Raw genomic sequence first — 26524 nt, 5'->3', positions numbered from 1 at the left:
TGGACTGTCAAAGGAAATGGGATGTTCCTGAGCTCAATGTGGACTGTCAAAGGAAATGGGATGCTCCTGAGCTCAATGTGGACTGTCAAAGGAAATGGGATGCTCCTGAGCTCAATGTGGACTGTCAAAGGAAATGGGATGCTCCTGAGCTCAATGTGGACTGTCAAAGGAAATGGGATGTTCCTGAGCTCAATGTGGACTGTCAAAGGAAATGGGATGCTCCTGAGCTCAATGTGGACTGTCAAAGGAAATGGGATGCTCCTGAGCTCAATGTGGACTGTCAAAGGAAATGGGCTGCTCCTGAGCTCAATGTGGACTGTCAAAGGAAATGGGATGCTCCTGAGCTCAATGTGGACTGTCAAAGGAAATGGGATGCTCCTGAGCTCAATGTGGACTGTCAAAGGAAATGGGATGCTCCTGAGCTCAATGTGAACTGTCAAAGGAAAGGGTTGTGGATACATACAGTAACAGTCAAATGTTTTTGACACACCTACTCATTCCAGGGTTTTTCTTAATTTGTACTATATGTAGAATAATAGTGAAGACATCAAAACTATGAAATAACACATATGGAATCATGTAGTAACCCAATAAAAGTGTTAAACAAATCATTTGAGATTCTTCAAAATAGCCACCATTTGCCTTGATGACAGCTTAGCACACTGTTGGCATTCTCTCAACTAGCTTCACCTGGAATGCAGGAATGAGTAGCTGTTCTAAAACTTTTGACCAGTAGTGCATCTATAATGATGACAGACACACACCCCCCAGCCCCTACAGTCTCAGAGCTGTAATCCTAGATCTTAGTTAACATGTTGTCAACCTGATTAGTAGGATCAGGAGATGAGTTAAGAACATCACGTTAATGGATTCTGTCTTCAGACCCTTCCTGACTCCCTCCCCTCCTGCAGGACTGAGGGACTAGAGTAGCAGAACAGAAAAAACAGACACACTGGTTTGAAGTATTAAATTGTAGGCAATGGGCTCAAATCCTTATTTCTGGGACAATGTGTCTCTGTCCATCTGTCTCTCTATGGTCTCTATAAGATAATATCCGGCACTCTGAAATACACTTTTGGCTCTGAAATGTGTGACAGTGTCTCGACTCTTTCATCTTCACCATAACTTTAGCTAACAAGGCACCTCAGGTCTCCCTGTGTTGTAACAACTGTACCTCGTCTCTCCCCTTCTCCTCCCCTCTCCCCTCCAGAACCCCCAGGACTGCTCCAAGGCCAGGAAGCTGGTGTGTAACATCAACAAGGGCTGTGGCTACGGCTGCCAGCTGCACCACGTGGTCTACTGCTTCATGATCGCGTACGGCACCCAGCGTACCCTCATCCTGGAGTCCCAGAACTGGCGCTACGCCACGGGCGGCTGGGAGACCGTCTTCCTCCCAGTCAGTCAGACATGCACCGACCGCACCGGGGTCACCACCGGACACTGGTCAGGTGAGTTGACCGTGACCTATGATGAGGGGGTCGTGTCCATGGTAACATTCACACAGAGCACACGGTACCAAGTAACAGAATGACATTATACATCTGGTTCATCGTTTATGGTACAGGGAGATTGATGATGACCATTGTACTGCTTTGAGTCTGCCTCTGCTCTCTTTTATGAGAGAGAGAGAGAGTCCTAATGTGGAAATCTGACAGCAGGGATATGTCATCCAGGCTGGGGAATTTCCTAAATAATAATTTAAAAAGCCTTTTAATATTTATTCCAAGGCATGATTTAAATTCTGCACACTCTGATATTCACATGCCCTCTTTATTTGTTTCTTAGTTTCTCTGTAAATGTAATTCTGTTGATGAATGAATTCTTTATCTTTTGTTTTAAATTGCAAAATGATCAGGTTTGAAGGTAAGACCCAGGTGCAGACAGTGTCGAAGTAACAAAAGTGTATTAAATCGAATACGGGCAGGCAATGGTACAGGACGGCAGACAGGCTCAGGGTCAGGTCAAGTCAGGCAGAGGTCGGTAATCCAGAGTACTGGGGAAATGGTACAGGACGGCAGGCAGGGTCAGGTCAGGCAGAGGTCAGTAATCCAGAGTACTGGGGAAATGGTACAGGACGGCAGACAGGCTCAGGGTCAGGTCAAGTCAGGCAGAGGTCGGTAATACAGAGTACTGGGGAAATGGTACAGGACGGCAGGCAGGCTCAGGGTCAGGTCAGGCAGAGGTCGGTAATCCAGAGTACTGGGGAAATGGTACAGGACGGCAGGCAGGCTCAGGGTCAAGTCAGGCAGAGGTCGGTAATACAGAGTACTGGGGAAATGGTACAGGACGGCAGGCAGGCTCAGGGTCAGGTCAGGCAGAGGTCGGTAATCCAGAGTACTGGGGAAATGGTACAGGACGGCAGGCAGGCTCAGGGTCTGGTCAGGTCAGGCAGAGGTCGGTAATCCAGAGTAGTGGGACAAAGGTACCGGACGGCAGACAGGCTCAGGGTCAGGTCAGGCAGAGGTCGGTAATCCAGAGTAGTGGGACAAAGGTACCGGACGGCAGGCAGGGTCAGGGTCTGGTCAGGTCAGGCAGAGGTCGGTAATCCAGAGTAGTGGGGAAATGGTACAGGACGGCAGACAGGGTCAGGTCAGGCAGAGGTCGGTAATCCAGAGTAGTGGGACAAAGGTACCGGACGGCAGACAGGCTCAGGGTCAGGTCAAGTCAGGCAGAGGTTGGTAATCCAGAGTAGTGGGGAAATGGTACAGGACGGCAGGCAGGGTCAGGGTCAGGTCAAGTCAGGCAGAGGTTGGTAATCCAGAGTACTGGGGAAATGGTACAGGACGGCAGGCAGACTAAAGGTCGGGGCAGGCAGAAAGGTCAAAACCGGGAAAACTAGAAAACAGGAACTATCGACAAGACAGGAGCAACGGGAAAAACGCTGGTAGGTTTGTTGAACCAAATGAACTGGCACCAACAGACAGAAAACACAGGTTGAAGTACCCAGGGGATAATGGGGTGATGGGCGACACCTTCAGGGGGGTGGAGACAAGCATAAGGACAGGTGAAACAGATCAGGGCGTGACACAACATGGTGATTAGAGCGTTGACTGTCTTTAATGGTTTTGTTAAATATTCCAGTTCATTCAAAGCGACATTTCTTCTTTTCATTTGCTCTTTTTTATGAGAACGAAAGCAGACATTCTCTTGTCTTCCCTCCATCCCTCTCTTCTCTCTCTCCATCCCTCTCACTCTTTCTTCCCTCCGTGGGGATGTCCCATTGTAAAAGTACCTCATTCATATTTCATTGACTTGATAAATGTGGAGTAAAACTGTTCTTGAGGCTAATTATTACTCTCTGTCAGAATGTGTCGTCAGCACTCCTACTCAGAGAAGGAGGGTCAAGGAGTACAATCAGTCTTAGCCATTTACTCTTTAGATATAGAAGAGTCATTAAAAGGCTTAGTCATAGTGATTTCCACCACTAGCAGTGCTGCAGGTGTGACTGTGTTATCTGCTTTCAGCTGTTGTACTTGTACACCCCAACGCCCATGGATGTTGGAACTTTCATTGTTTCCACTGTAACTATAACTACTTGGATTGTTTGTAATTGTATTGTTCAGTGTCCTTTGAAGCTTCTCGACCAGGCCTGCTTGTTATTAATGAGAACAGATGTATTTATCTGACTGATTTAAGAATGGTTGAATGGATAAAGACTGAAACTAGTTATTCCAGATACTGTATGTTTGAGTGTTGTGTGGTGTTTAAATAATAAGAACTGGAAAACAGGGTGTCCGAGGGCATTGGTTCCCAACCAGGGTTACTAGGACCCCTGGGGGTACTTGGCCTATCCACAGAGGGTACTTTAGAATACTCATGAGATCATAGGCCTATTGGTAAAATGCACATGAGGGGGTACTTTACTGGCAGAGCAAAATTCAGATGGTGGTACACTAAGCGAAAAAGGTTGGGAACCACTGTCCTAGGGGATACAGGCAGAACCAGCCAGCAGCAGTGTTAGTCTAGAGCAGTGGAGAGGAGAGAGAGAAACCTACCAAAAAACAGATTAGGCAACAACAAATGTAATCAATTTTAGACTACTTCCTGGAAAAAATGTTTCAATGTAATAGTGAAGTTGTAAACGTGGCAGTAGAAAACCTAAACAGTATATTTGACCTCCCAGCATCCCTATCAAAGCAAAAAAATTCAAGCAGAAAACCTAAGAACATTTAAAACAATGACAAATGGTTTGATGAAGAATGCAAAAACCTGAGAAAGAAATTCAGAAACCTATCCAAACAAAAACATAAAGACCCAGAAACCTTGAGCCTACACTTTCACTATGGTGAATCACTAAAACAATGCAGTAATACGTCAGAAATCAGCTCAATGTAATTGAGGAATCGATAGCCTCTGACCACTTCTGGGAAAATGGAAAACACTAAACAAACAACACGAAGAGTTATCTATCTAATACGGAGATGTATGGATAACCCACTTCTCCAATCTGTTTGGCTCTATAACAAACAACACGTAGAGTTATCTATCTAATACGGAGATGTATGGATAACCCACTTCTCCAATCTGTTTGGTCCTTTAACAAACAACACGAAGAGTTATCTATCTAATACGGAGATGTATGGATAACCCACTTCTCCAATCTGTTTGGCCCTCTAACAAAGAACAAACAGCAAAAACATATACATGATCAAATACAAATGTTAGAATCAACTATTAAAGACTAACAGAACTCACTGGATTATCCAATTACATTGAATGAACTTCAGGACAAAATACAAACCCTCCAACCCCAAAAAGCCTGTAATGTTGATGGTATCCTAAATTAAATGAAAAAATATAAAGACCACAAATTCCAATTGGCTATACTTAAACTCTTTAACATTATCCTTAGCTCTGGCATCTTCTCCAATATTTGGAACTAAAGACTGATCACCCCAATCCACAAAAGTGGACAATAAATTGACCCCAGTAACTACCGTGGGATATGCGTCAACAGCAACCTTGAGAAAATCCTCTGCATTGACATTAACCGAACACTTGTATATTTCCTCAGTGAAAACAATGTACTGAGCAAACGTCAAATTGACTTTTTACCAAATTACCGTATGACAGACCATGTGTTCACCCTGCTCACACTAATTGACAAACAAACAAACCAAAACAAAGGCAAAGTCTACTAATGCTTTGTTGATTTCAAAAAAGCTTTTGACTCAATTTGGCGTGAGGGTCTGCTTTAGAAATTGATGGAAAGTGGTGTTGAGGGAAAACATACGACATTATAAAATCCAATCAACACAAACAACAATGTTGCAAAAAGCACACATTTCTTTCCACAGTGCCGTGGGGTGGGACAGGGATGCAGCTTAAGCCCCATCCTCTTCAACATATACATCAACCAATTGGCGAGGACACTAGAACAGTCTGCAGCACCCGGCCTCACCCTACTAGAGTCAAATGTCTACTGTTTGCTGATGATCTGGTGCTTCTGTCCCCATCCAAGGAGGGCCTACAGCATCACCTAGATCTTCTGCACAGATTCTGTCAGACCTGGGCCTTGACAGTAAATCTCAGTAAGACAAAAATAATGGTTTTCCAAAAAAGGTCCAGTTGCCAGGACCACAAATACAAATTCCATCTAGTAAACATTGCCCTAGAGCACACAAACTATTCATACCTTGGCCTAAACATCAGCGCCACAGGTAACTTCCACAAAGCTGTGAACAGTCAGAGAGGTATGAGAGACAAGGTAAGGGCCTTCTATAGCATCAAAAGGAACAGAACATTTGACATACCAATTAGGATCTGGCTAAAAATACTTGAATCAGTATAGAACCCATTGCCTTTTATGGTTGTGAGGTCTGGGGTCCGCTCACCAACCAAGAATTCACAAAATGGGACAAACACCAAATTGAGACTCCTCCGTGTACAATGTAAAACACCACATAATGCATGCAGAGACAAATTTAGCCGATACCCGCTAATTATCAAAATCCAGAAAAGAGCCGTTCAATTTTACAACGAACTAAAAGGGAGTGATTCCTAAACCTTCCATAAAAAAGCTATCACCTACAGAGAGATGAACCTGGAGAAGAGTCCCAATAAGCAAGCTGGTCCTGGGGCTCTGTTCACAAACACAAACAGACCCCACAGAGCCCCAGGACAGCAACACAATTAGACCCAACCAAGTCATGACAAAACAAAAAGATAATTACTTAATAAATTACAAAAAAATGAAGAAAAAAAACTGAGCAAACTAGAATGCCATTTGGCCCTGAACAGATAGTAGACAGTGGCAGAATACCTGACCACTGTGACTGACCCAAACTAAAGGAAAGCTTTGACTATGTACAGACTCAGTGTGCACAATGCCCTCAAACTGAGCTGCATTTCCTAACATCGTGCCAAATGTATAACCATATTAGAGACACATATTTCCCTCAGATTACACAGACCCACAAAGAATTCAAAAACAAACTCAATTTTGATAAACTCTCATATCTATTGGGTGTAATGCCACAGTGTGCCATTTTACCAGGTAACTTGATTGAGACACATTCTCATTTACAGCAACAACCTGGGGAATAGTTACAGGAGAGATGGGATCATTGAGCCAATTGTAAACTGTGGATGATTAGGTGCCATGCAGGCCAGGAATGTAGCCAGGACACCAGGGTTAACACCCCTACTCTTACAATAAGTGCCATGGGATCTTTGGTGATCACAGAGAGACAGGACACCTGTTTAACATCTCATCTGCAAGACAGCACCCTTCACAGAGGAATGTCCCCAATCACTACCCTGGGGGATTAGAATATTTTTTATAGACCAGGGGAAAGGGTGCCTCTGTTACGATAAATGAGTGAAGAGGTGTGGAGTCAGGCGCAGAGAGCAAAAGATGTGGGAAAAAACAACACGCTTTAATGTCCCGGAAACATAACATGTACAAAAGTGGAAACACAAATGAACAGAAATATAAACGGACAGCGTGAAACCCAAATGCCAACAAAAATACACTCAAACAACAAAACAGACATACAAGCCCGCACGAAACAGAAGCGGGCTGAACAGACTATATATAACCCTACCTAACAACCAAACAAGAAACAGGTGCTACCAATTAGACAGAACTAAAGGAACACAGAACAACGGATCGGCGATAGCTAGTAGACCGGCGACGACGACCGCCGTGCGCCACCCGAACAAGAAGGGGAGTCACCTTCGGTAATATTCGTGACAGTACCCCCCCCTGACGCGCAGCTCCCGCAGCGCGCCGACGCTGGCCTCGGGGACGACCCGGGGGCCGAGGCGCTGGGCAATCCGGACGGAGGCGATGGAATTCACTCAACATAGATGGGTCTAGAATATCCCTCACCGGAACCCAGCACCTCTCCTCCGGACCGTACCCCTCCCAGTCAACGAGGTACTGCAAGCCCCTCACCCGGCGTCTCGAGTCCAGAATAGCTCGTATTTTGTACGCCGGGGACCCCTCGATGTCCAGAGGGGGCGGAGGAACCTCCGGAACCTCATCTTCCTGCATGGGACCAGCTACCACCGGCCTGAGAAGAGACACATGAAACGAGGTGTTAATACGATAATACGAAGGAAGTAATAATCGATAACAAACCTCGTTTATTCTCCTCAGGACTTTAAATGGCCCTATACACTGCGGAGCCAGCTTCCGGCAGGGCAAGCGGAGGGGCAGGTTTCGGGTCGAGAGCCAGACCCTGTCCCCGCGTGCAAACACGGGGGCCTCACTGCGGTAACGGTCAGCGCTCTTCTTCTGCCTTATACTCGCTTGGCATAATGACTCTTGGACCGCCCTCCAGGTCTCCTTAGAGCGCTGTACCCACTCCTCCACCGCAGGAGCCTCAGTCTGGCTCTGATGCCACGGTGCCAGGACTGGCTGGTACCCCAACACGCACTCAAATGGTGACATGTTGGTAGAGGAGTGGCTTAGTGAGTTCTGGGCTATTTCTGCCCAGTGAATATATCTCGCCCACTCCCCTGGCCGGTCCTGGCAATACGACCGCAGAAACCTACCCACCTCCTGGTTAACTCTCTCCACCTGCCCATTACTCTCCGGGTGATACCCTGAGGTCAGGCTGATCGAGACCCCCAGACGTTCCATAAATGCCCTCCAAACACGGGAGATAAATTGGGGGCCCGATCAGAAACTATATCCTCGGGCACCCCGTAGTGCCGGAAGACATGGGTGAAAAGAGCTTCCGCAGTCTGTAGGGCCGTAGGGAGACCGGGCAATGGGATAAGACGGCAGGACTTAGAGAACCGATCCACAACGACCAGGATAGTAGTGTTACCCTGAGAGGGGGGAAGGTCAGTAAGAAAATCCACCGATAGATGGGTCCACGGTCGTTGTGGAACGGGAAGAGGTTGTAATTTACCTCTTGGCAGGTGTCTAGGAGCCTTACTCTGGGCGCACACCAAACAGGAGGAAACATAGAATCGCACATCCCTCCTCAAAGTGGGCCACCAGTACTTCCTCTCAAGACCTCTCACTGTCCTAAAAATACCTGGGTGACCCGACGAGGGTAGACAATGAGCCCATCGAATCAATTGATCACGAACAGCGAGCGGCACGTACCTACGAACCTCCGGACACTGTGGAGGCGCAGGTTCCCCCCTTAGCGCCCGCTCGATGTCCGCGTCCACATCCCATACTACTGGTGCCACCAGCTTAGCTGCCGGAATGATGGGAGTAGGATCGATGGACCTGTCCTCAGTGTCATAGAGTCTTGACAGCGCGTCGGCCTTAGTGTTGAGGGAACCTGGTCTATACGAGATAGTGAAAAGAAATCTAGTGAAAAACATGGCCCACCTTGCCTGACGAGGATTCAGTCTCCTAGCTGATCGGATATACTCCAGGTTACGATGGTCAGTCCAGATAAGGAAAGGGTGCTTAGCCCCCTCAAGCCAGTGTCTCCACACCTTTAGGGCCTTAACCATAGCCAACAACTCCCTATCCTCCACATCATAATTCCGCTTCGCTGGCCCGAGTTTCTTCGAAAAAAAGGCACAGGGGCGGAGCTTCGGTGGCGCACCCGAACGCTGTGAGAGCACCGCTCCAACCCCAGCCTCGGATGCGTCCACCTCTACTATAAACGCCAAAGAAGGGTCCGGATGTGCCAACACCGGCGCCTCAGTAAACATCGCCTTCAACTTATGAAAAGCTCCGTTCGCCTCTGCTGACCACTGCAAACGCACCGGCCCCCCTTCAGCAGTGAGGTAATAGGGGCAGCTACCTGACCAAAACCCCGGATAAACCTCCGGTAGTAATTGGCAAACCCCAAGAACCGCTGCTTTACCGTGGTCGGAGTCGGCCAATTACGCACAGCCTTTACGCGGTCACCCTCCATTACCAAACCAGAGCTGGAAATGCGATAACCCAGGAAGGAAACTGATTGTTTGGAAAACTCACATTTCTCCGCCTTCACATACAGGTCATGCTCCAGCAGTCGTCTAAGAACCTTGAGCACAAGAGATACGGGTCGCTTGAATATGTGGACACCTATAAGTACCTAGGTGTCTGGCTAGACTGCAAACTCTCCTTCCAGACCCATATCAAACATCTCCAATCGAAAATCAAATCAAGAGTCCGCTTTCTATTCCGCAACAAAGCCTCCTTCACTCACGCTGCCAAGCTTACCCTAGTAAAACTGACTATCCTACCGATCCTCGACTTCGGCGATGTCATCTACAAAATGGCTTCCAACACTCTTCTCAGCAAACTGGATGCAGTTTATCACAGTGCCATCCGTTTTGTCACTAAAGCACCTTATACTACCCACCACTGCGACTTGTATGCTCTAGTCGGCTGGCCCTCGCTACATATTCGTCGCCAGACCCACTGGCTCCAGGTCATCTACAAGGCCATGCTAGGCAAAGCTCCGCCTTATCTCAGCTCACTGGTCACGATGGCAACACCCATCCGTAGCACGTGCTCCAGCAGGTGTATCTCATTGAGCATCCCCAAAGCCAACACCTCATTCGGCCGCCTTTCGTTCCAGTACTCTGCTGCCTGTGACTGGAACGATTTGCAAAATCGCTGAAGTTGGAGACTTTTATCTCCCTCACCAACTTCAAACATCAGCTATCTGAGCAGCTAACCGATCGCTGCAGCTGTACATAATCTATTGGTAAATAGCCCACCCATTTTCACCTACCTCATCCCCACAGTTTTTATTTATTTACCTTTCTGCTCTTTTGCACACAAATATCTCTACCTGTACATGATCATCTGATCATTTATCACTCCAGTGTTAATCTGCAATATTGTAATTATTCGCCTACCTCCTCATGCCTTTTGCACACATTGTATATAGACTCCCCTTTTTTCTCTACTGTGTTATTGACTTGTTAATTGTTTACTCCATGTGTAACTCTGTGTTGTCTGTTCACTCTGCTATGCTTTATCTTGGCCAGGTCGCAGTTGCAAATGAGAACCTGTTCTCAACTAGTCTACCTGGTTAAATAAAGGTGAAATAAAATAAAAATAAAAATACATGCGCAGTGCGTGTAGCGGAGTAGGTCAAAATATCGTCAATATACACCACTACACCCTGTCCGTGCAGGTCTCTAAGAATCTCATCTACGAAGGATTGAAATATAGCTGGAGCATTCTTTAAACCGTATGGCATGACGAGGTACTCATAATGGCCAGAAGTAGTACTAAATGCAGTTTTCCACTCATCTCCCTCCCGAATACGCACCAGATTATAAGCACTCCTGAGATCCAGTTTAGTGAAGAACTGCGCTCCGTGAAATGATTCCACTGCCGTAGCAATGAGAGGTAAACTAAACTAAACTAAAACCCACTGTGATGGAATTTAGACCTCTATAATCAATACACGGACGTAAACCACCATCTTTTTTTCTTCACAAAAAAGAAACTCGAAGAGACAGGTGACATGGAGGGCCGAATGTACCCCTGTCCCAGAGCCTCGGTGATATAAGTTTCCATAGCCACCTTCTCCTCCTGGGACAAAGGATACACATGACTCCTGGGGAGTGCAGCGTTACCCTGGAGGTTTATCACGCAATCCCCCTGCCTATGGGGTGGTAATTGGGTCGCCTTCTTTTTACTGAAAACGATAGCCAAATCGTCATACTCAGCTGGAATGCGCACGGTGGAAACCTGGTCTGGACTCTCCACCGTTGTCGCACCGATGGAAACCCCTACACACCTGCCTGAACACTCATCAGACCACCCCTGTAGAGTTCCCTGTTTCCACGAAATCGTAGGATTATGAATAGCTAGCCAGGGAATCCCCAGTACAACTGGAAACGCAGGTGAATCAATAAGGAACAAATTAATTCGCTCCTTGTGATTCCCCTGCGTAATCATCTCCAACGAAATTGTGGCTTTCTTCACCAGCCCTGACCCTAATGGTCGACTATCTAAAGAGTGCACGGTAAAAGGGAGGTCTACTTTTACTAACGGAATCCTCAACCTCTGAGCGAGTCCGCGATCTATAAAGTTTCCAGCTGCACCTGAATCTACCAGTGCCTTATGCTGGAGAGAAGGAGAATGATTAAGGAAACAAATTAATAGGAACATGTGACCAACAGGAAACTCTGGGAGAGTGTGGTGCTTACTCACCTGGGGTGACCGATGAGTGTTCTGCCTGCCCTCACGATTCCCAGATGAATTCCTCCAGCACCGACCAGACGTGTGCCCTCTCCGGCCACAACTGGTACAGGAGGAGCTTCCTCCTCCGATCTCCCTTGACGCGGTCCCTCCTAGCTCCATCGGGATAGGGGCAGGAGGATCAGGGGGTAGAACTGACAAGACCCTTTCAGAACGTCCACGAGCAGCTAGCAGATGGTCCAACCGGATCGACAGGTCTATCAGTCCATCCAGGCTAAGGGTAGTATCCCGACAGGCCAGCTCCCTACGGACGTCCTCTCTCAGGCTACACCTGTAATGGTCTATCAGGGCCCTGTCGTTCCACCCTGCTCCCGCGGCCAAGGTCCAGAACTCCAGCGCGAAGTCCTGCGCGCTCCTCGTCCCCTGTCTAAGATGGAACAATCTCTCACCCGCCGCTCGACCTTCTGGAGGGTGATCGAACACGGCCCTGAAACGGCGGGTGAACTCCGGGTAGTTGTCCCTCGCTGAGTCGGGACCGTTCCAGACCACATTAGCCCACTCCAGGGCTCTACCGGTCAGGCATGTAATGAGGACCCCTACTCTCTCCTCCTCCGAGGGAGCCGGCCGAACGGTGGCCAGGTAGAGGTCTAATTGAAGCAGGAATCCCTGGCACCCCGTCGCTGCTCCCTCATAATTCCTCGGAAGCGTAATGCGCAGAGCGCTGGAACCGGATCCAGATGGGGGAGATGGTAGAGTTGCTGGTGGGAGGGTCGGTGGGGTAGTAGGGAAACGTGTGATGATGGACTCTCTCTTCCATAGTGGGAAGAGGAGTGGTCGCCGCTCCTGCTGACTCCATATATTGGTGCGGGCTTCTGTTACGATAAATGAGTGAAGAGGTGTGGAGTCAGGCGCAGAGAGCAAAAGATGTGGGAAAAAACAATACGCTTTAATGTCCCGGAAACATAACATGTACAAAAGTGGAAACACAAATGAACAGAAATATAAACGGACAGCGTGAAACCCAAATGCCAACAAAAATACACTCAAACAACAAAACAGACATACAAGCCCGCACGAAACAGAAGCGGGCTGAACAGACTATATATAACCCTACCTAACAACCAAACAAGAAACAGGTGCTACCAGTTAGACAGAACTAAAGGAACACAGAACAACGGATCGGCGATAGCTAGTAGACCGGCGACGACGACCGCCGTGCGCCACCCGAACAAGAAGGGGAGTCACCTTCGGTAATATTCGTGACAGCCTCCTAATGGCCTTCCAACACCACTTCCAGTAGCATCTGGTCTCCTATCCAGGGTCTGTGTAACGGCCGTTGTTGGTGGAAGAAGGTGAGGACCAAGGAGCAGCGTGGTATGTGTCCATATTTATTAGAATGAACACGGAAATAACAAAATAAAAAAGAGAAATGACCAAAAACAGTTCTGGCTGGTGCAGACACACAACAGAAAACAGAAATAATCACCCATGAAACACAAAGGAAAACAGGCTCCCTAAATATGGTTCTCATTCAGGGACAACGATTGACAGCTGCCTCTGATTGAGAACCATACCAGGCCAAACACAGAAATATCAAATCATAGAAAAACTAACATAGACAACCCACCCAACTCACGCCTGACCATACTAAAACAAAGACGTAACAAAAGAACCAAGGTCAGAACGTGACAGTCTGACCAGTAAATAGTAAATACAACCTATATTTATGGTTATTTATTTTCCCTTTTGGACTTGGAACTATTTCCACATATGACATTTGAAATGTGTTTATTATTTTGGAACTTTTGTGAGTGTAATGTTTACTGTTAATTTGTATTATTTATTATCTATTTCACTTGCTTTGGCAATGTAAACATGTGTTTCCATGCCAACTGAACTGAGAGAGGAGAGATGGATAGAACCACAGCAGAAGCCGAGACAGAGCTGCATTTCCTGACAAAATGTAAAAAATATGAAACCATTAGTGTCATTTCCCCAAATTTGAAACCCTTATTTTACCCTTGATTATTGTTGTTAATGTTGTCCCGTTGAAAATATTAATAATTATTATTTTAATTGTGTTAATATTGTAAATCTCCACATTGTGTGGAAGTGGAACACTTCTTCTCCCTGTGTTCTGCTGTTATGACAAGCTCCTCATACCTCACTATGCTACTCAGTGCATCTTTACTGCTACATGCATCAAAACACCATGCTGGAGGCTCAGGAGTTGAGAATTGATATCAATTCAATTCAGTCCTACTCTACCACTACCTACAGTATCTCTCTCTCTTTCTCGCTGTCTCCCCCACTCCCACCCCTCTCTGTCTCCCCATCCCCTCTATCTCTGTCTCCCCCTCTCTCTCTCTGCCCCACCAACTCTCTCTCTCTCTGTCTCCCTCATCCCGCTCTCTCTCTCTCTCTCTCTCTCTCTCTGTCTCTCTCCTCTGTCTCCCCATCCCTCTCTTTCTCTCTTTCTCTCTTCTCTCTCTCTCTCTCTCTCTCTCTCTCTCTCTCTCTCTCTCTCTCTCTCTCTCAAATTCAAATTCAAATTCAAGCTGCTTTATTGGCATGAAAAACATTGTGTCAATATTGCCAAAGCAACAATGTATACAATATACATTGTAACAAAATTATAAATGATAGCAAATAATAATATAAAATGGTAGTAAATAATAATACAAAATTAAATACAAAAATAATAACAACACAATAAACATTAACAGTAAAACATTAAACATATAGAAGTTTCAAAACAATAAAGACATTGCAAATGTCATATTATGTATATATACAGTGTCGTAACAATGTACAATGTCTCTCTCTGTCTGTCTTCCCTGCCCCCCTCTCTCTCTCCCTCTCTCTCTCTCTGTCTCTCTCCCCCAACCCCCTCTCTCTCTGTCCCCCCCCTCTCTCTGTCTGTCTTCCCCGCCCAATCTCTTTCTCTCTCTCTTTCTCTCACTCTCTCCATCTGTCTCTTTCCCTCTCCCTCTCTACCTTCCCTTACACTCTTTATTACCCTCCCTCTCTACCTCTCTCCCCCCCAGGTGAGGCTAACGACAGAGACATCCAGGTGGTAGAGTTACCCATCGTTGACAGTCTCCACCCCCGCCCCCCCTACCTGCCCCTGGCTATCCCAGAGGACCTGGCCCAGCGCCTCCACCGGCTCCATGGAGACCCGTCCGTGTGGTGGGTGTCTCAGTTGGTCAAGTATCTGATCCGGCCCCAGGCCTGGCTGGAGAAAGAGATCCAGGATACCACCGCCAAACTGGGCTTCAGCCACCCCATCATAGGGTAGGTGGACGCAATACACACACTAGAGTGCTACACAGATTTGTTTTTTGGCGCCGCACCCGCCCCACGTCGGCCACATCACTCCAGCCCCACCCAATACCCGAGATCAGGACAGATTTCTGTCCACAACCCCACCAACCCAATCTTCGCACGTAAAATTGTTCCGAAAGCAGATCCGTTAGCAGGCATATAACATAAATTATTAATTAATTGTGTTTATGACTCCAGGATATTAGGCTTTTTTACTATTATTAGGTTATTATTATTATTATTCCTATTACTTCTATTAGTATTATTATTATTATTATTACTACTACTACTAATAGTATTACTATTATAATTTGTATTACTATCATTATTATTACCACTATTAGTATTATTATTATTACTAATATTATTTTTATTACTATCTTAGGTCTCTCTTTATGTAGTGTTGTGTTTTCTCTCTTGTTGTGATGGGTGTTGTTGTCTTAGGTCTCTCTTTATGTAGTGTTGTGTTTTCTCTCTTGTTGTGATGGGTGTTGTTGTCTTAGGTCTCTCTTTATTATTAGTGTTGTGTTTTCTATTATTACTATTTATTATTCTCTTGTTGTGATGGGTGTTGTTGTCTTAGGTCTCTCTTTGTGTAGTGTTGTGTTGTCTCTCTTGTTGTGATGGGTGTTGTTGTCTTAGGTCTCTCTTTGTGTAGTGTTGTGTTGTCTCTCTTGTTGTGATGGGTGTTGTTATTCTATTATTTAGGTATTACTATTATTATTTTTATTCTCTTTATGTAGTGTTGTGTTGTCTCTCTTGTTGTGATGGGTGTTGTTGTCTTAGGTCTCTCTTTGTGTAGTGTTGTGTTGTCTCTCTTGTTGTGATGGGTGTTGTTGTCTTAGGTCTCTCTTTATGTAGTGTTGTGTTGTCTCTCTTGTTGTGATGGGTGTTGTTGTCTTAGGTCTCTCTTTATGTAGTGTTGTGTTGTCTCTCTTGTTGTGATGGGTGTTGTTGTCTTAGGTCTCTCTTTATGTAGTGTTGTGTTTTGTCCTATATTTTGTATTTTTAATCCCAGCCCCGTCCCCGCAGGAGATCTTTTGCCTTTTGGTAGTCCATCATTGTAAATAAGAATTTGTTCTTCACTGACTTGTCTAGTTAAATAAAGGTTAAATCAAATGAATTAAAACAAAAAAAATAGCCTTCTTACATAATTAAGCCTATAGCTGACAAAACGATACATTCAATATCGTTTAGATAATCAAAGAGTTTAGGCCTAATTCAAATTTAAATACACCATTCCCAGAATCTAAATATAGGCTTAGAAATAGGATATATTTATTTAATAGTCTAATTAACGGAATAATCAAAAACAAATAGGCTGCTTGTTCTTTGTGCCGGCTGTGTATCCATCTACCACGTTGTTGTCCTTCCGAACTGTTTTCACGGTGATGTTGTAGCCTATTTCCTTACCATAGCCTTTCTTTTTATTTCTAGGCCTACGTCAGCCGTTTTTGCATGAGCTAGACTATCCAGGGAAAGTAAACTTGGCAACGCGTCATATATTCTCATGTGTGGAGAGGGAACATAAACACCACATGAATACAGTAAGAGGCAGTTCCCAGCTCTACACTCTAAATGCGTGCGTGGCTAGTAGCCTTATGTCTGCCTCCCCACTGACAGAATACAATTCACAACTCAATGCAACACAACAAGCTCCTTGGTTGTTAAAAAGTGTTGAATCTTGATTTGAAATGTTACCGACCCGCATTGTAATTGTTCTGAACCGCAAGACGACCCATTTTTTGCGGCTCACCCACGGGGAACCGTGGGTATCCAACCCGATGCAGGACTCTACCACACACATGCATGAGCACACATACAGTGCATTCTGAAAGTATTCAGACCCCTTTCCTTTTTCAACATTTTGTTGCATGATAGCCTTTTACTAAAATTGATTAAATTAATTGTTTTCCTCATCAATCTACACACAATACCCCATAATGACAAAGTGAAAACAGCTTTTGAGAATTTTTTGCAAATGTAAAAAAAAAGAAAAACTGAAATAGCTTATTTACATAAGTATTCAGACCCTTTGCTATGAGACTCGAAATTGAGCTCAGGTGCAACCTGCTTCTATTGATCATCCTTGAGATGTTTCTACAACTTGATTGGAGTCCACCTGTGGTAAATGTAATTAATTGGACAGTGTATGTCAGAGACCAAGCAATGAGGTCGTAGAGCTCAGAGACAGGATGGTGTCGAGGCACAGATCACAGTCTCCAAGAACACAGTGACCTCCATCATTTGTAAATGGAAAAAGTTTGGAATCGAGACTCTTTCTAGAGCTGGCGGCCAGGCCAAACTGAGCAGTCGGGGGAGAAGGGCCTTGATCAGGGAGGTGACAAGGAAGCCGATGGTCACTCTGACAGAGTTTCTCTGTGGAGATGGGAGAAACTTCCAGAAGGACAACCATCTCTGCAGCACTCCAACAATCAGGCCTTTATGGTAGAGTGGCCAGACGCCACTCCTCAGTAAAAGGCACATGACAGCCCGCTTGGAGTTTGCCAAAAGGCACCTAAAGGACTCTCAGACTATGGGGAACAAGATTCTCTGGTCTGATGAAACCAAGATTGAACTCTTTGGCCTGAATGCCAAGCATCACATCTGGAGGAAACGTGGCACCATCCCTACAGTGAAGCATGGTGGCACCATCCCTACAGTGAAGCATGGTGGCACCATCCCTACAGTGAAGCATGGTGGCACCATCCCTACAGGGAAGCATGGTGGCACCATCCCTACAGGGAAGCATGGTGGCACCATCCCTACAGGGAAGCATGGTGGCACCATCCCTACAGGGAAGCATGGTGGCACCATCCCTACAGTGAAGCATGGTGGCACCATCCCTACAGTGAAGCATGGTGGCACCATCCCTACAGGGAAGCATGGTGGCACCATCCCTACAGGGAAGCATGGTGGCACCATCCCTACAGGAAGCATGGTGGCACCATCCCTACAGTGAAGCATGGTGGCACCATCCCTACAGGAAGCATGGTGGCACCATCCCTACAGGGAAGCATGGTGGCACCATCCCTACAGGGAAGCATGGTGGCACCATCCCTACAGGGAAGCATGGTGGCACCATCCCTACAGTGAAGCATGGTGGCACCATCCCTACAGGGAAGCATGGTGGTGGCAGCATCATGTTTTTCAGTGGCAGGGACTGGGAGACTAGTCAGGATGGAGGGAAAGGTGAATGGAGCAAATTACATAGACACCTTCATGAAAACCTGCTCCAGAGCGCTAAGGACCTCAGACTGGGGCGAAGGTTCACCTTCCAACAGGACAACGACCCTAAGCACACAGCCAAGAAAATGCAGGAGTGCCTTCAGGACAAGTCTCTGAATGTCCTTGAGAGCCCAGCCAGAGCCTGGACTTTAACCCGATTGAACATCTCTGGAGAGACCTGAAAATAGCTGTGCAGCAACGCTCCCCATTCAACCTGACAGAGCTTGAAAGGATCTGCAGAGAAGAATGGGAGAAACCCCAAATATAGGCGTATCAATCTTGTAGCGTTATACCCAAGAAGTCTCGAGGCTGTAATCATTGCCAAAGGTGCTTCAACAAAGTACTGAATAAAGGGTCTGAATAGTTATGTTAATGTGATATTTCAGTTTTGTATTTTTAATACATTTGCAAAAATGTATATAAAACAGTTTTTGCTTTGTCATTATGGGTATTGAGTGTAGATTGGTGAGGGGAAAAAACTATTTAATCCATTTTAGAATAATGCTGTAATGTAACAAAATTTTGGAAAAAGTCAAGGGGTCTGAATACTTTCAGAATGCCCTGTATGTACACCGTTCTTTTTTGTCCCTCTCTTTATCTATTTCTCTTTCTATATACTTCTCTCTCTCCCAAGGGAAACACCTGCACACACAAGCATACACACACACACACACCACATACTCTTCATCTCTCTCTATCTCCACTGAGTGATGCGATTGAAATATTAAAGCAGCTCTTTTCCCTTTATGTTGTGGGAGGGAGGGAGGGAGGAGGGAGGGAGGGAGGGAGGGAGGGTGCAGGTAGAATGTTGTGAAGTGCTGGGTTGTCTGTCTCCGTGGTTTGTAGTGAGCAGTAGAATCTCTTCTCAGACCTTCTCAGGAAGTAACAAACTATAAGGAGTGGAAATACATGTACCCCTACTGTGCAGAAGGCTATGGCTACATGCCAATATTCTGAACTGAGGGAGACGTTTAAGAGCATTGGGACCAAGTCTTTGATGCCTGAGATCTATAGGGCCTGTAGATAGACTGGTGTGAACTGAGAGACCAGTTGAAAGGGCTGAATAGGCAGATGATCTCCAAAGACCTGCACTTCTCTTAACAATGTGAATGTGAGTGTGAGAGAGACAGAGACCTGTATAAAGAGAGGGAGAGAGTCAGACAGAGAGAGATGAAGAAAAAGAGGGAGGAAGGGAGGGAGGGAGGGATGCTCCAGCCACTCTCCACACAACCCACTCTATCTACCATCCATCACTTTAGGAGACGAGCGCTCTGATTCACACACACACACACACACACACACACACACACACACACACTCTCCTAACCCAAGTCCTCTGACCCATCTCCTTTGTGTGTCCTCTCCTGTAGGGTCCATGTGCGGCGGACAGATAAAGTGGGGACAGAGGCAGCCTTCCACCCTATAGAGGAGTACATGGTTCATGTAGAAGACCACTTCCAACATCTGGCTAGACGCATGCTGGTGAACAAGAAGAGAGTCTACCTGGCCACCGACGACCCCGCACTGCTAAAGGAGGCCAAGGCTAAGTACGAATGCCTGGCTGCGTGTGTGTGTGTGTGTGTGTGTGTCACTGTGTGTGTGTCACTGGCAGTGTGTGTGTGTGTCACTGGCAGTGTGTGTGTGTGCCACTGGCAGTGTGTGCGTGTGTGTGCGCCACTGGCTCTGTGTGTGTGTGTGTGTGTGTGTGTGTGTGTGTGTGTGCCACTGGCAGTGTGTGTGTGTGTGTGTGTGTGTGCCACTGGCAGTGTGTGTGTGTGCGCCACTGGCAGTGTGTGTGCGTGTGTGCCACTGGCAGTGTGTGTGTGTGTGCCACTGTGTGTGTGTGTGTGTGTGTGTGTGTGGTGTGCCACTGGCAGTGTGTGTGTGTGCCACTGGGTGTGTGTGTGTGTGTGTGTGTGTGTGTGTGTGTGTGTGTGTGTGTGTGTGTGTGTGTGTGTGTGTGTGTGTGTGTGTGTGCCACTGGCAGTGTGTGTGTGCCACTGGCAGTGTGTGTGTGTGTGTGGTGTTTGTGTGTGTGTGTGTGTGTGTGTGTGTGTGTGTGTGTGTGTGTGTGTGTGCCACTGGCAGTGTGTGTGTGTGTGTGTGTGTGCCACTGGTGTGTGTGTGTGTGTGTGTGCCACTGGCAGTGTGTGTGTGTGTGCCACTGGTGTGTGTGTGTGTGTGTGTGCCACTGGCAGTGTGTGTGTGTGTGTGTGTGTGTGTGTGTGTGTGTGTGTGTGTGTGTGTGTGTGTGTGTGTGTGTGCGCCACTGGCAGTGTGTGTGCGTCTGCAGGAAGGTCTTATGTTATAAATGTACTGACTATGACTGAGATATGAAGTTGTCTCAGCTAACTATCTTAAGATGAAGTGGCTCTGGATAAGAGTGTCTGCTAAATGACTAACATGGACATGTATTGTGGATATGTTTGTGTGTATGACGGAAAGCTATATTTGATGTGTGTCAATATCAGTTTAGTGTTATGATAAAGTACTAAGGACACAGGAACAAATTACAACTCTCACGTTGCCTTATTCACGTTGATATCTGTATGATACTTTAGGCAGTCTATATCTGACTGCCTCGGTCTGTGTGTGTCTCAGGTACCCAGACTATGAGTTCATCAGTGATAACTCCATCTCGTGGTCTGCGGGGCTACATAACCGCTACACTGAGAATTCACTGAGAGGAGTCATCCTGGACATTCACTTCCTGTCACAGACCAACTTCCTGGTCTGCACCTTCTCCTCACAGGTGACCTTTAACCTCTCACCTTCTCTTCCACTCTCATCCACTGTTTTTCCTGTCTCCCACTGATCAGGGATCATTAAGGACCCTACTATAACCTATGTGGCCCTGCAGGTTTTCATGCAGAATATATAAATAACAGAGGTGATAGAATTCCCTGGTATTCAGACCTATAAATTGTCATGATTGTTGTGTTCCTCCAGGTGTGTCGTGTGGCATATGAGATCATGCAGACCCTCCATCCGGACGCCTCGTCTCACTTCCACTCCCTGGATGACATCTACTACTTTGGTGGCCAGAACGCCCACAACCAGCTAGCCGTGTACGCCCACCAGCCCCGCAGCCCCGACGACATCCCCCTGGAGCCCGGCGACCTGATCGGGGTGGCGGGGAACCACTGGGACGGAAACTCCAAGGGCATCAACCGCAAGACGGGCCGTACCGGCCTCTACCCGTCCTACAAGGTGAAGGAGAAGATCGAGACCATCAAGTATCCTACGTACCCCGAGGCAGACAAGATGCTGAATCAGTAGAGAGAGACTGAGATGCAGACTGAGATGCAGACTGAGATGCAGACTGAGATGCAGACTGAGATGCAGACTGAGATACAGACTGAGGTGCCGACTGATATGCCGACTGATATGCCGACTGAGATACAGACTGAGAGACAGACTGAGATGCAGACTGAGAGACATACTGAGATGCAGACTGAGAGCAGACTGAGATGCAGACTGAGGTACAGACTGAGATGCAGACTGAGATACAGACTGAGATGCAGACTGAGATGCAGACTGAGGTGCCGACTGATATGCCGACTGATATGCCGACTGAGATACAGACTGAGAGACAGACTGAGATGCAGACTGAGATGCAGACTGAGAGACAGACTGAGATGCAGACTGAGTTGCAGACTGAGGCGCAGACTGAGATGCAGACTGAGATGCAGACTGAGATACAGAACCGAGATACAGACTGAGATACAGACGCACACTGCTCACTTATGAGAGGAGAGAGACCCTCAGCCCGGTAGAGGGGACGAGGAGGAAAGCACTTTGAACGAGTGGTGGTGTTTGTCGGTGGAAGGGTTTGCGTGTGTGAACACCATGCTTGCTTGCATGTGTGCGCGTGCGTGAGTGACAGAGGAGTATCTACAGGGTATCTGACATACTCCTCACCCTCGGGGACTAGGACCCTCCAGTGGATCCCTCCATCAGGATGGTTAATAAGACAACAATGAACGAATGAATGAACGACAAGAAGAAATACACGAAGGATAGCACTCCGGTGGAATGATGAAGGGATCGTCCAATCGCAGCTCTTTATTTAAATAATAATTGAAATAACTGAGAAACCTCAGAATGATGACTGAAACAAAGAATTATAAAGAGAACCAATTGTGAACTACAAGAACCAACAGACAAACTCTTGACTTTCTCCTCTCCTCCTGTGCTGTTCTCTTCTCTGTTCTCTTCTCTGTTCTCTTCTCTGTTCTCTTCTCTGTTCTCGTCTCTGTTCTCTTCTCTGTTCTCGTCTCTGTTCTCTGTCTCTGTTCTCGTCTCTGTTCTCGTCTCTCTTCTCTGTTCTCTTCTCTGTTCTCTTCTCTGTTCTCGTCTCTGTTCTCTTCTCTGTTCTCTTCTCTCTTCTCTTCTCTCTTCTCTTCTCTGTTATCTCTGTTCTCTTCTCTGTTCTCGTCTCTGTTCTCGTCTCTGTTCTATTCTCTGTTCTCTTCACTGTTATCTTTGTTTCTCTTCTCTGTTCTCGTCTCTGTTCTCTTCTCTGTTCTCTTCACTGTTATCTTTGTTTCTCTTCTCTGTTCTATTCTCTGTTCTGTTCTCGTCTCTGTTCTCGTCTCTGTTCTCGTCTCTGTTCTCGTCTCTGTTCTATTCTCTGTTCTCGTCTCTGTTCTCTTCTCTGTTCTCGTCTCTGTTCTCTTCTCTGTTCTCGTCTCTGTTCTATTCTCTGTTCTCGTCTCTGTTCTCGTCTCTGTTCTATTCTCTGTTCTCGTCTCTGTTCTCGTCTCTGTTCTCTTCTCTGTTCTCTTCTCTTCTTGTGGACTGCATCGACCTCCCATTCTTGTTGTAGCCAAATGTTTTCTTCCTTCCTTCTTTCCTTCCTGCCTCTCATTCCTCTCCTCCTTTCACTCCTTTCTTCACACACTCCATTTCAATTTACCCCAACTTATGCATCTTTTCTTTTCCACCTGCTATGAATTTTTCCCCTCCACATTGTGCTTTTGGATAAGTGATTTTAATATTTTAATATTTGTTGTTGGTGTGTGTGTGAGAGCATGCTCCTGTGTGAGCATGCGAGTGTATGAGTGTGTGTGTGTTGTGAGTCCAAATATGGTGCCTACAAAGGAAAATGGCTTCTGTACGTCTTCTCACCAAGTGTCTCTGTTAGAGTGTCAAAGTGACGTCAGAGCCATAAGGACTCAGGCCTTGCCATACAGATACTGTACATGCAGAATACAACATATGCAGAATACTGTACATGCAGAATTCTGTATATGCAGAATACTACATGCAGAATACTACATGCAGAATACTACATGCAGAATACTGTACATGCAGAATTCTGTATATGCAGAATACTACATGCAGAATACTACATGCAGAATACTACATGCAGAATACTGTACATGCAGAATTCTGTATATGCAGAATACTACATGCAGAATACTACATGCAGAATACTACATGCAGAATACTGTACATGCAGAATACTGTACATGCAGAATACTACATGCAGAATACTACATGCAAAATACTGTGCATGCGAAATACAACATATGCAGAATACTACATGCATAATTCAGTACATGCAGAATACTGTACATGCAGAATACTGCATGCAGAATATTGTACTTGCAGAATATTGTACTTGCAGAATACACCACACAGAATACTACATGCAGAATACTGTACACTCCAGTCCGGACTCACTTAACTACGTCTTACTCATGTTCTGTTCTTAATGTCATTTTTTAAAACTTTTTTAATATTATTGAATTCTAAAGGAAAACAGAAGAACGAAAAGTGAGGAAAATCTACATTTTAAATGATTACGAACAATGATTATCAACAAATAATGAAAAAACAATTGATGAAGATAATGATGTCCACCATGAAGCAATGCTAATATTGAAGTTGCTGGGCATTGTCTTTGAATAAAATCAGATGAAATCAACTGATCGGCTCAACTTGTTTGTGTCTCTGTGTGTCTGTACCCACAATCCACTCAAATGCCTTGTTGTTCAGAGTAGTTGTACTGATGCTCACACACATTGTACCTCCTTGATTATTGCAGCCACGTTAAAAATAAATCAAACTTAATTTGTCACACGCGCCGAATTCAACAGGTGTAGACCTTACAGTGAAATGCTTACTTACAAACCCTTTAACCAACAGTGCAGTTCAAGAAAGAGTTTAAAAAATATTTACCAAATAAACTAAAGTAAAAAATTATAAAAGAATACTGTACATGCATAATACTGTACACAATAACATAGCAATAACGAGGCCATAAACAGGGGGTACCGGTACCGAGTCAGTGTGGAGGGTACAGGTTAGTTGAGGTCTTTTGTACATGTAGGTAGGGGTGAAGTGACTATGACTAGATAATAAACAGTGAGTAGCAGCAGTGTACAAAACAAATGGGGGGGGTCAATGTAATAGTCCGATAGCCATTTGATTCATTGTTTAGCAGTCATAGCTTGGGGGTAGAAGCTGTCAAGGAGCCTTTTGGTCGTAGACTTGGCGCTCCTGTACCGCTTGCCGTGCGGTAGCAGAGAGAACAGTCTATGACTTGGAGCACAGCTGGTCACGTAAAATGGCAGCCATCCCCTCCGGCGCCATTCCTTGTGTTTACTTTAAGAACAATGTGTTATTCAAATACATTTAGAACGTGTCATTACCAGCTACACTGTCAAACTGCCTTTTGACAGACTATTGGTGAACCTGTGAAGCTTTGTGTGAGTGGTAATTTGTCTGTGTACGTGTGTATCCAGACAGAGAAAGAGAGTGAGAGAGAGAGAGAGAGAGAGAGAGAGAGAGGTAATCGTTGCTCTTTTCTGTCAACAAGCAAAAGCAAATTAGGTCTTCAGTGACAGTCCCAGAATGACCAAACAAAAGAAGAGATCTCTCTCTCTCCATCCTCACCCTGTCTCTCTCCATCAACCGCCCCCCAGCGCTCACTCCCCCCCCCCCCCTCCCCCATAGGTATTTACCAGAGAGAGTTAGCTTCCGTTCTCTTATTTTTTTTAAAGAAAAGCCAGAGGCCACGAGAAGGTTACTTTAATTAAACCCCACAGAGAGACATGATGAGTGAGCAGCGTGTCTTAAACTCACATTTAAACAGTCTCTTTGCTCAATTATTCTGCTAATTAACCACCACAGAGCTGTTCTCTCTCACAGAAAGAAGGGAGAAACAGAGACAATCTGGCAGCTTTATTTTCTCATTCTCTTCTTGATTAATTTGTTCTTCTCTGTCTTGGTCAGTGATAAACTTGGTGATGCCCCTGTGTGTGTTTCAGAGAACTATGACACCAATGTTAATGAGACATGTGGCCAGACTGGCAGCTGGTATGCTCCCTCTGTCTGCAGTATGCCCACACACCTAGCTATCTCACACAGCAAATAGAACAACCAGGCTGATTCCAATTTGAGATCGATGTTCCTTCTAAAGGCCCTGCAGGCTATCATATTATGTGAGGCGGATGCAATATATCCATGGTAGTAGCAATTTGACTCCTATGTTCAAGTGTTCATGTACAGTGCATGTACCACCTAGGGCATTTTGGTAGTTGGAACATGAAGCCTCTGTCAGTGACATCAATAGCCATCATTAGATCTACCATACCAGCTCTGTCAATGACATCACCACCGTCACTCCACTGGTATATAATAGATCACCTCAGGCCCATTACAACACAGCTGGTGACATCAGTGTGAACATTTGAACATCTTGGCCATGTTCTGTTATTATCTCCACCCCACATAGCCTGGTTCCTCTCTAGGTTTCTTCCTAGGTTTTGGCCTTTCTAGGGAGTTTTCCTAGCCACCGTGCTTCTACACCTGCATTGCTTGCTGTTTGGGGTTTTAGGCTGGGTTTCTGTACAGCACTTTGCGATATCAGCTGATGTACGAAGGGCTATATAAATACATTTGATTGGATTTGATTTGATCAGTGTCTGAGGCTGGATCACTCTTTGTCACGTTCTGACCATAGTTCTTTTGTATTTTCTTTGTTTTAGTGTGGTCAGGGCGTGAGTTGGGTGGACAGTCTATGTTTTCTGTTTCTATGTGGGGTTTCTTGTTTGGCCTGATATGGTTCTCAATCAGAGGCAGGTGTTAGTCATTGTCTCTGATTGGGAACCATATTTAGGTAGCCTGTTTTCTGTTAGGGTTTGTGGGTGGTTGTTTTCAGTCTATGTACAGTGCCTTGCGAAAGTATTCGGCCCCCTTGAACTTTGCGACCTTTTGCCACATTTCAGGCTTCAAACATAAAGATATAAAACTGTATTTTTTGTGAAGAATCAACAACAAGTGGGACATAATCATGAAGTGGAACGACATTTATTGGATATTTCAAACTTTTTTAACAAATCAAAAACTGAAAAATTGGGCGTGCAAAATTATTCAGTCCCTTTACTTTCAGTGCAG

At 45.7% G+C, this 26524-nt stretch overlaps 1 protein-coding gene across 2 annotated transcripts in view; it reads left to right on the top strand.

The window, feature by feature from the left end:
* Positions 1-24050, top strand: part of LOC115138729 (alpha-(1,6)-fucosyltransferase-like) — a 177964-nt gene extending 153914 nt beyond the window's left edge. For both annotated transcript variants that reach the window (XM_065025806.1, XM_065025805.1), the window contains 5 exons: positions 1211-1448; positions 14614-14860; positions 19489-19665; positions 20720-20870; positions 21068-24050. In XM_065025806.1, the coding sequence (XP_064881878.1) occupies positions 1211-1448; positions 14614-14860; positions 19489-19665; positions 20720-20870; positions 21068-21397 (1143 nt within the window). In that variant the 3' untranslated portion in view covers positions 21398-24050. The remainder of the gene's footprint in view (positions 1-1210; positions 1449-14613; positions 14861-19488; positions 19666-20719; positions 20871-21067) is intronic.
* The last annotated feature ends 2474 nt before the right edge of the window (positions 24051-26524 follow it).

This window comes from Oncorhynchus nerka, linkage group LG12 (genome assembly GCF_034236695.1).
Source record: "Oncorhynchus nerka isolate Pitt River linkage group LG12, Oner_Uvic_2.0, whole genome shotgun sequence".
NCBI lineage: Eukaryota > Metazoa > Chordata > Actinopteri > Salmoniformes > Salmonidae > Oncorhynchus > Oncorhynchus nerka.
The sequence above is the reverse complement of the archived record's forward strand: the minus strand, read 5'-3'. Positions and strand labels throughout refer to the sequence as shown.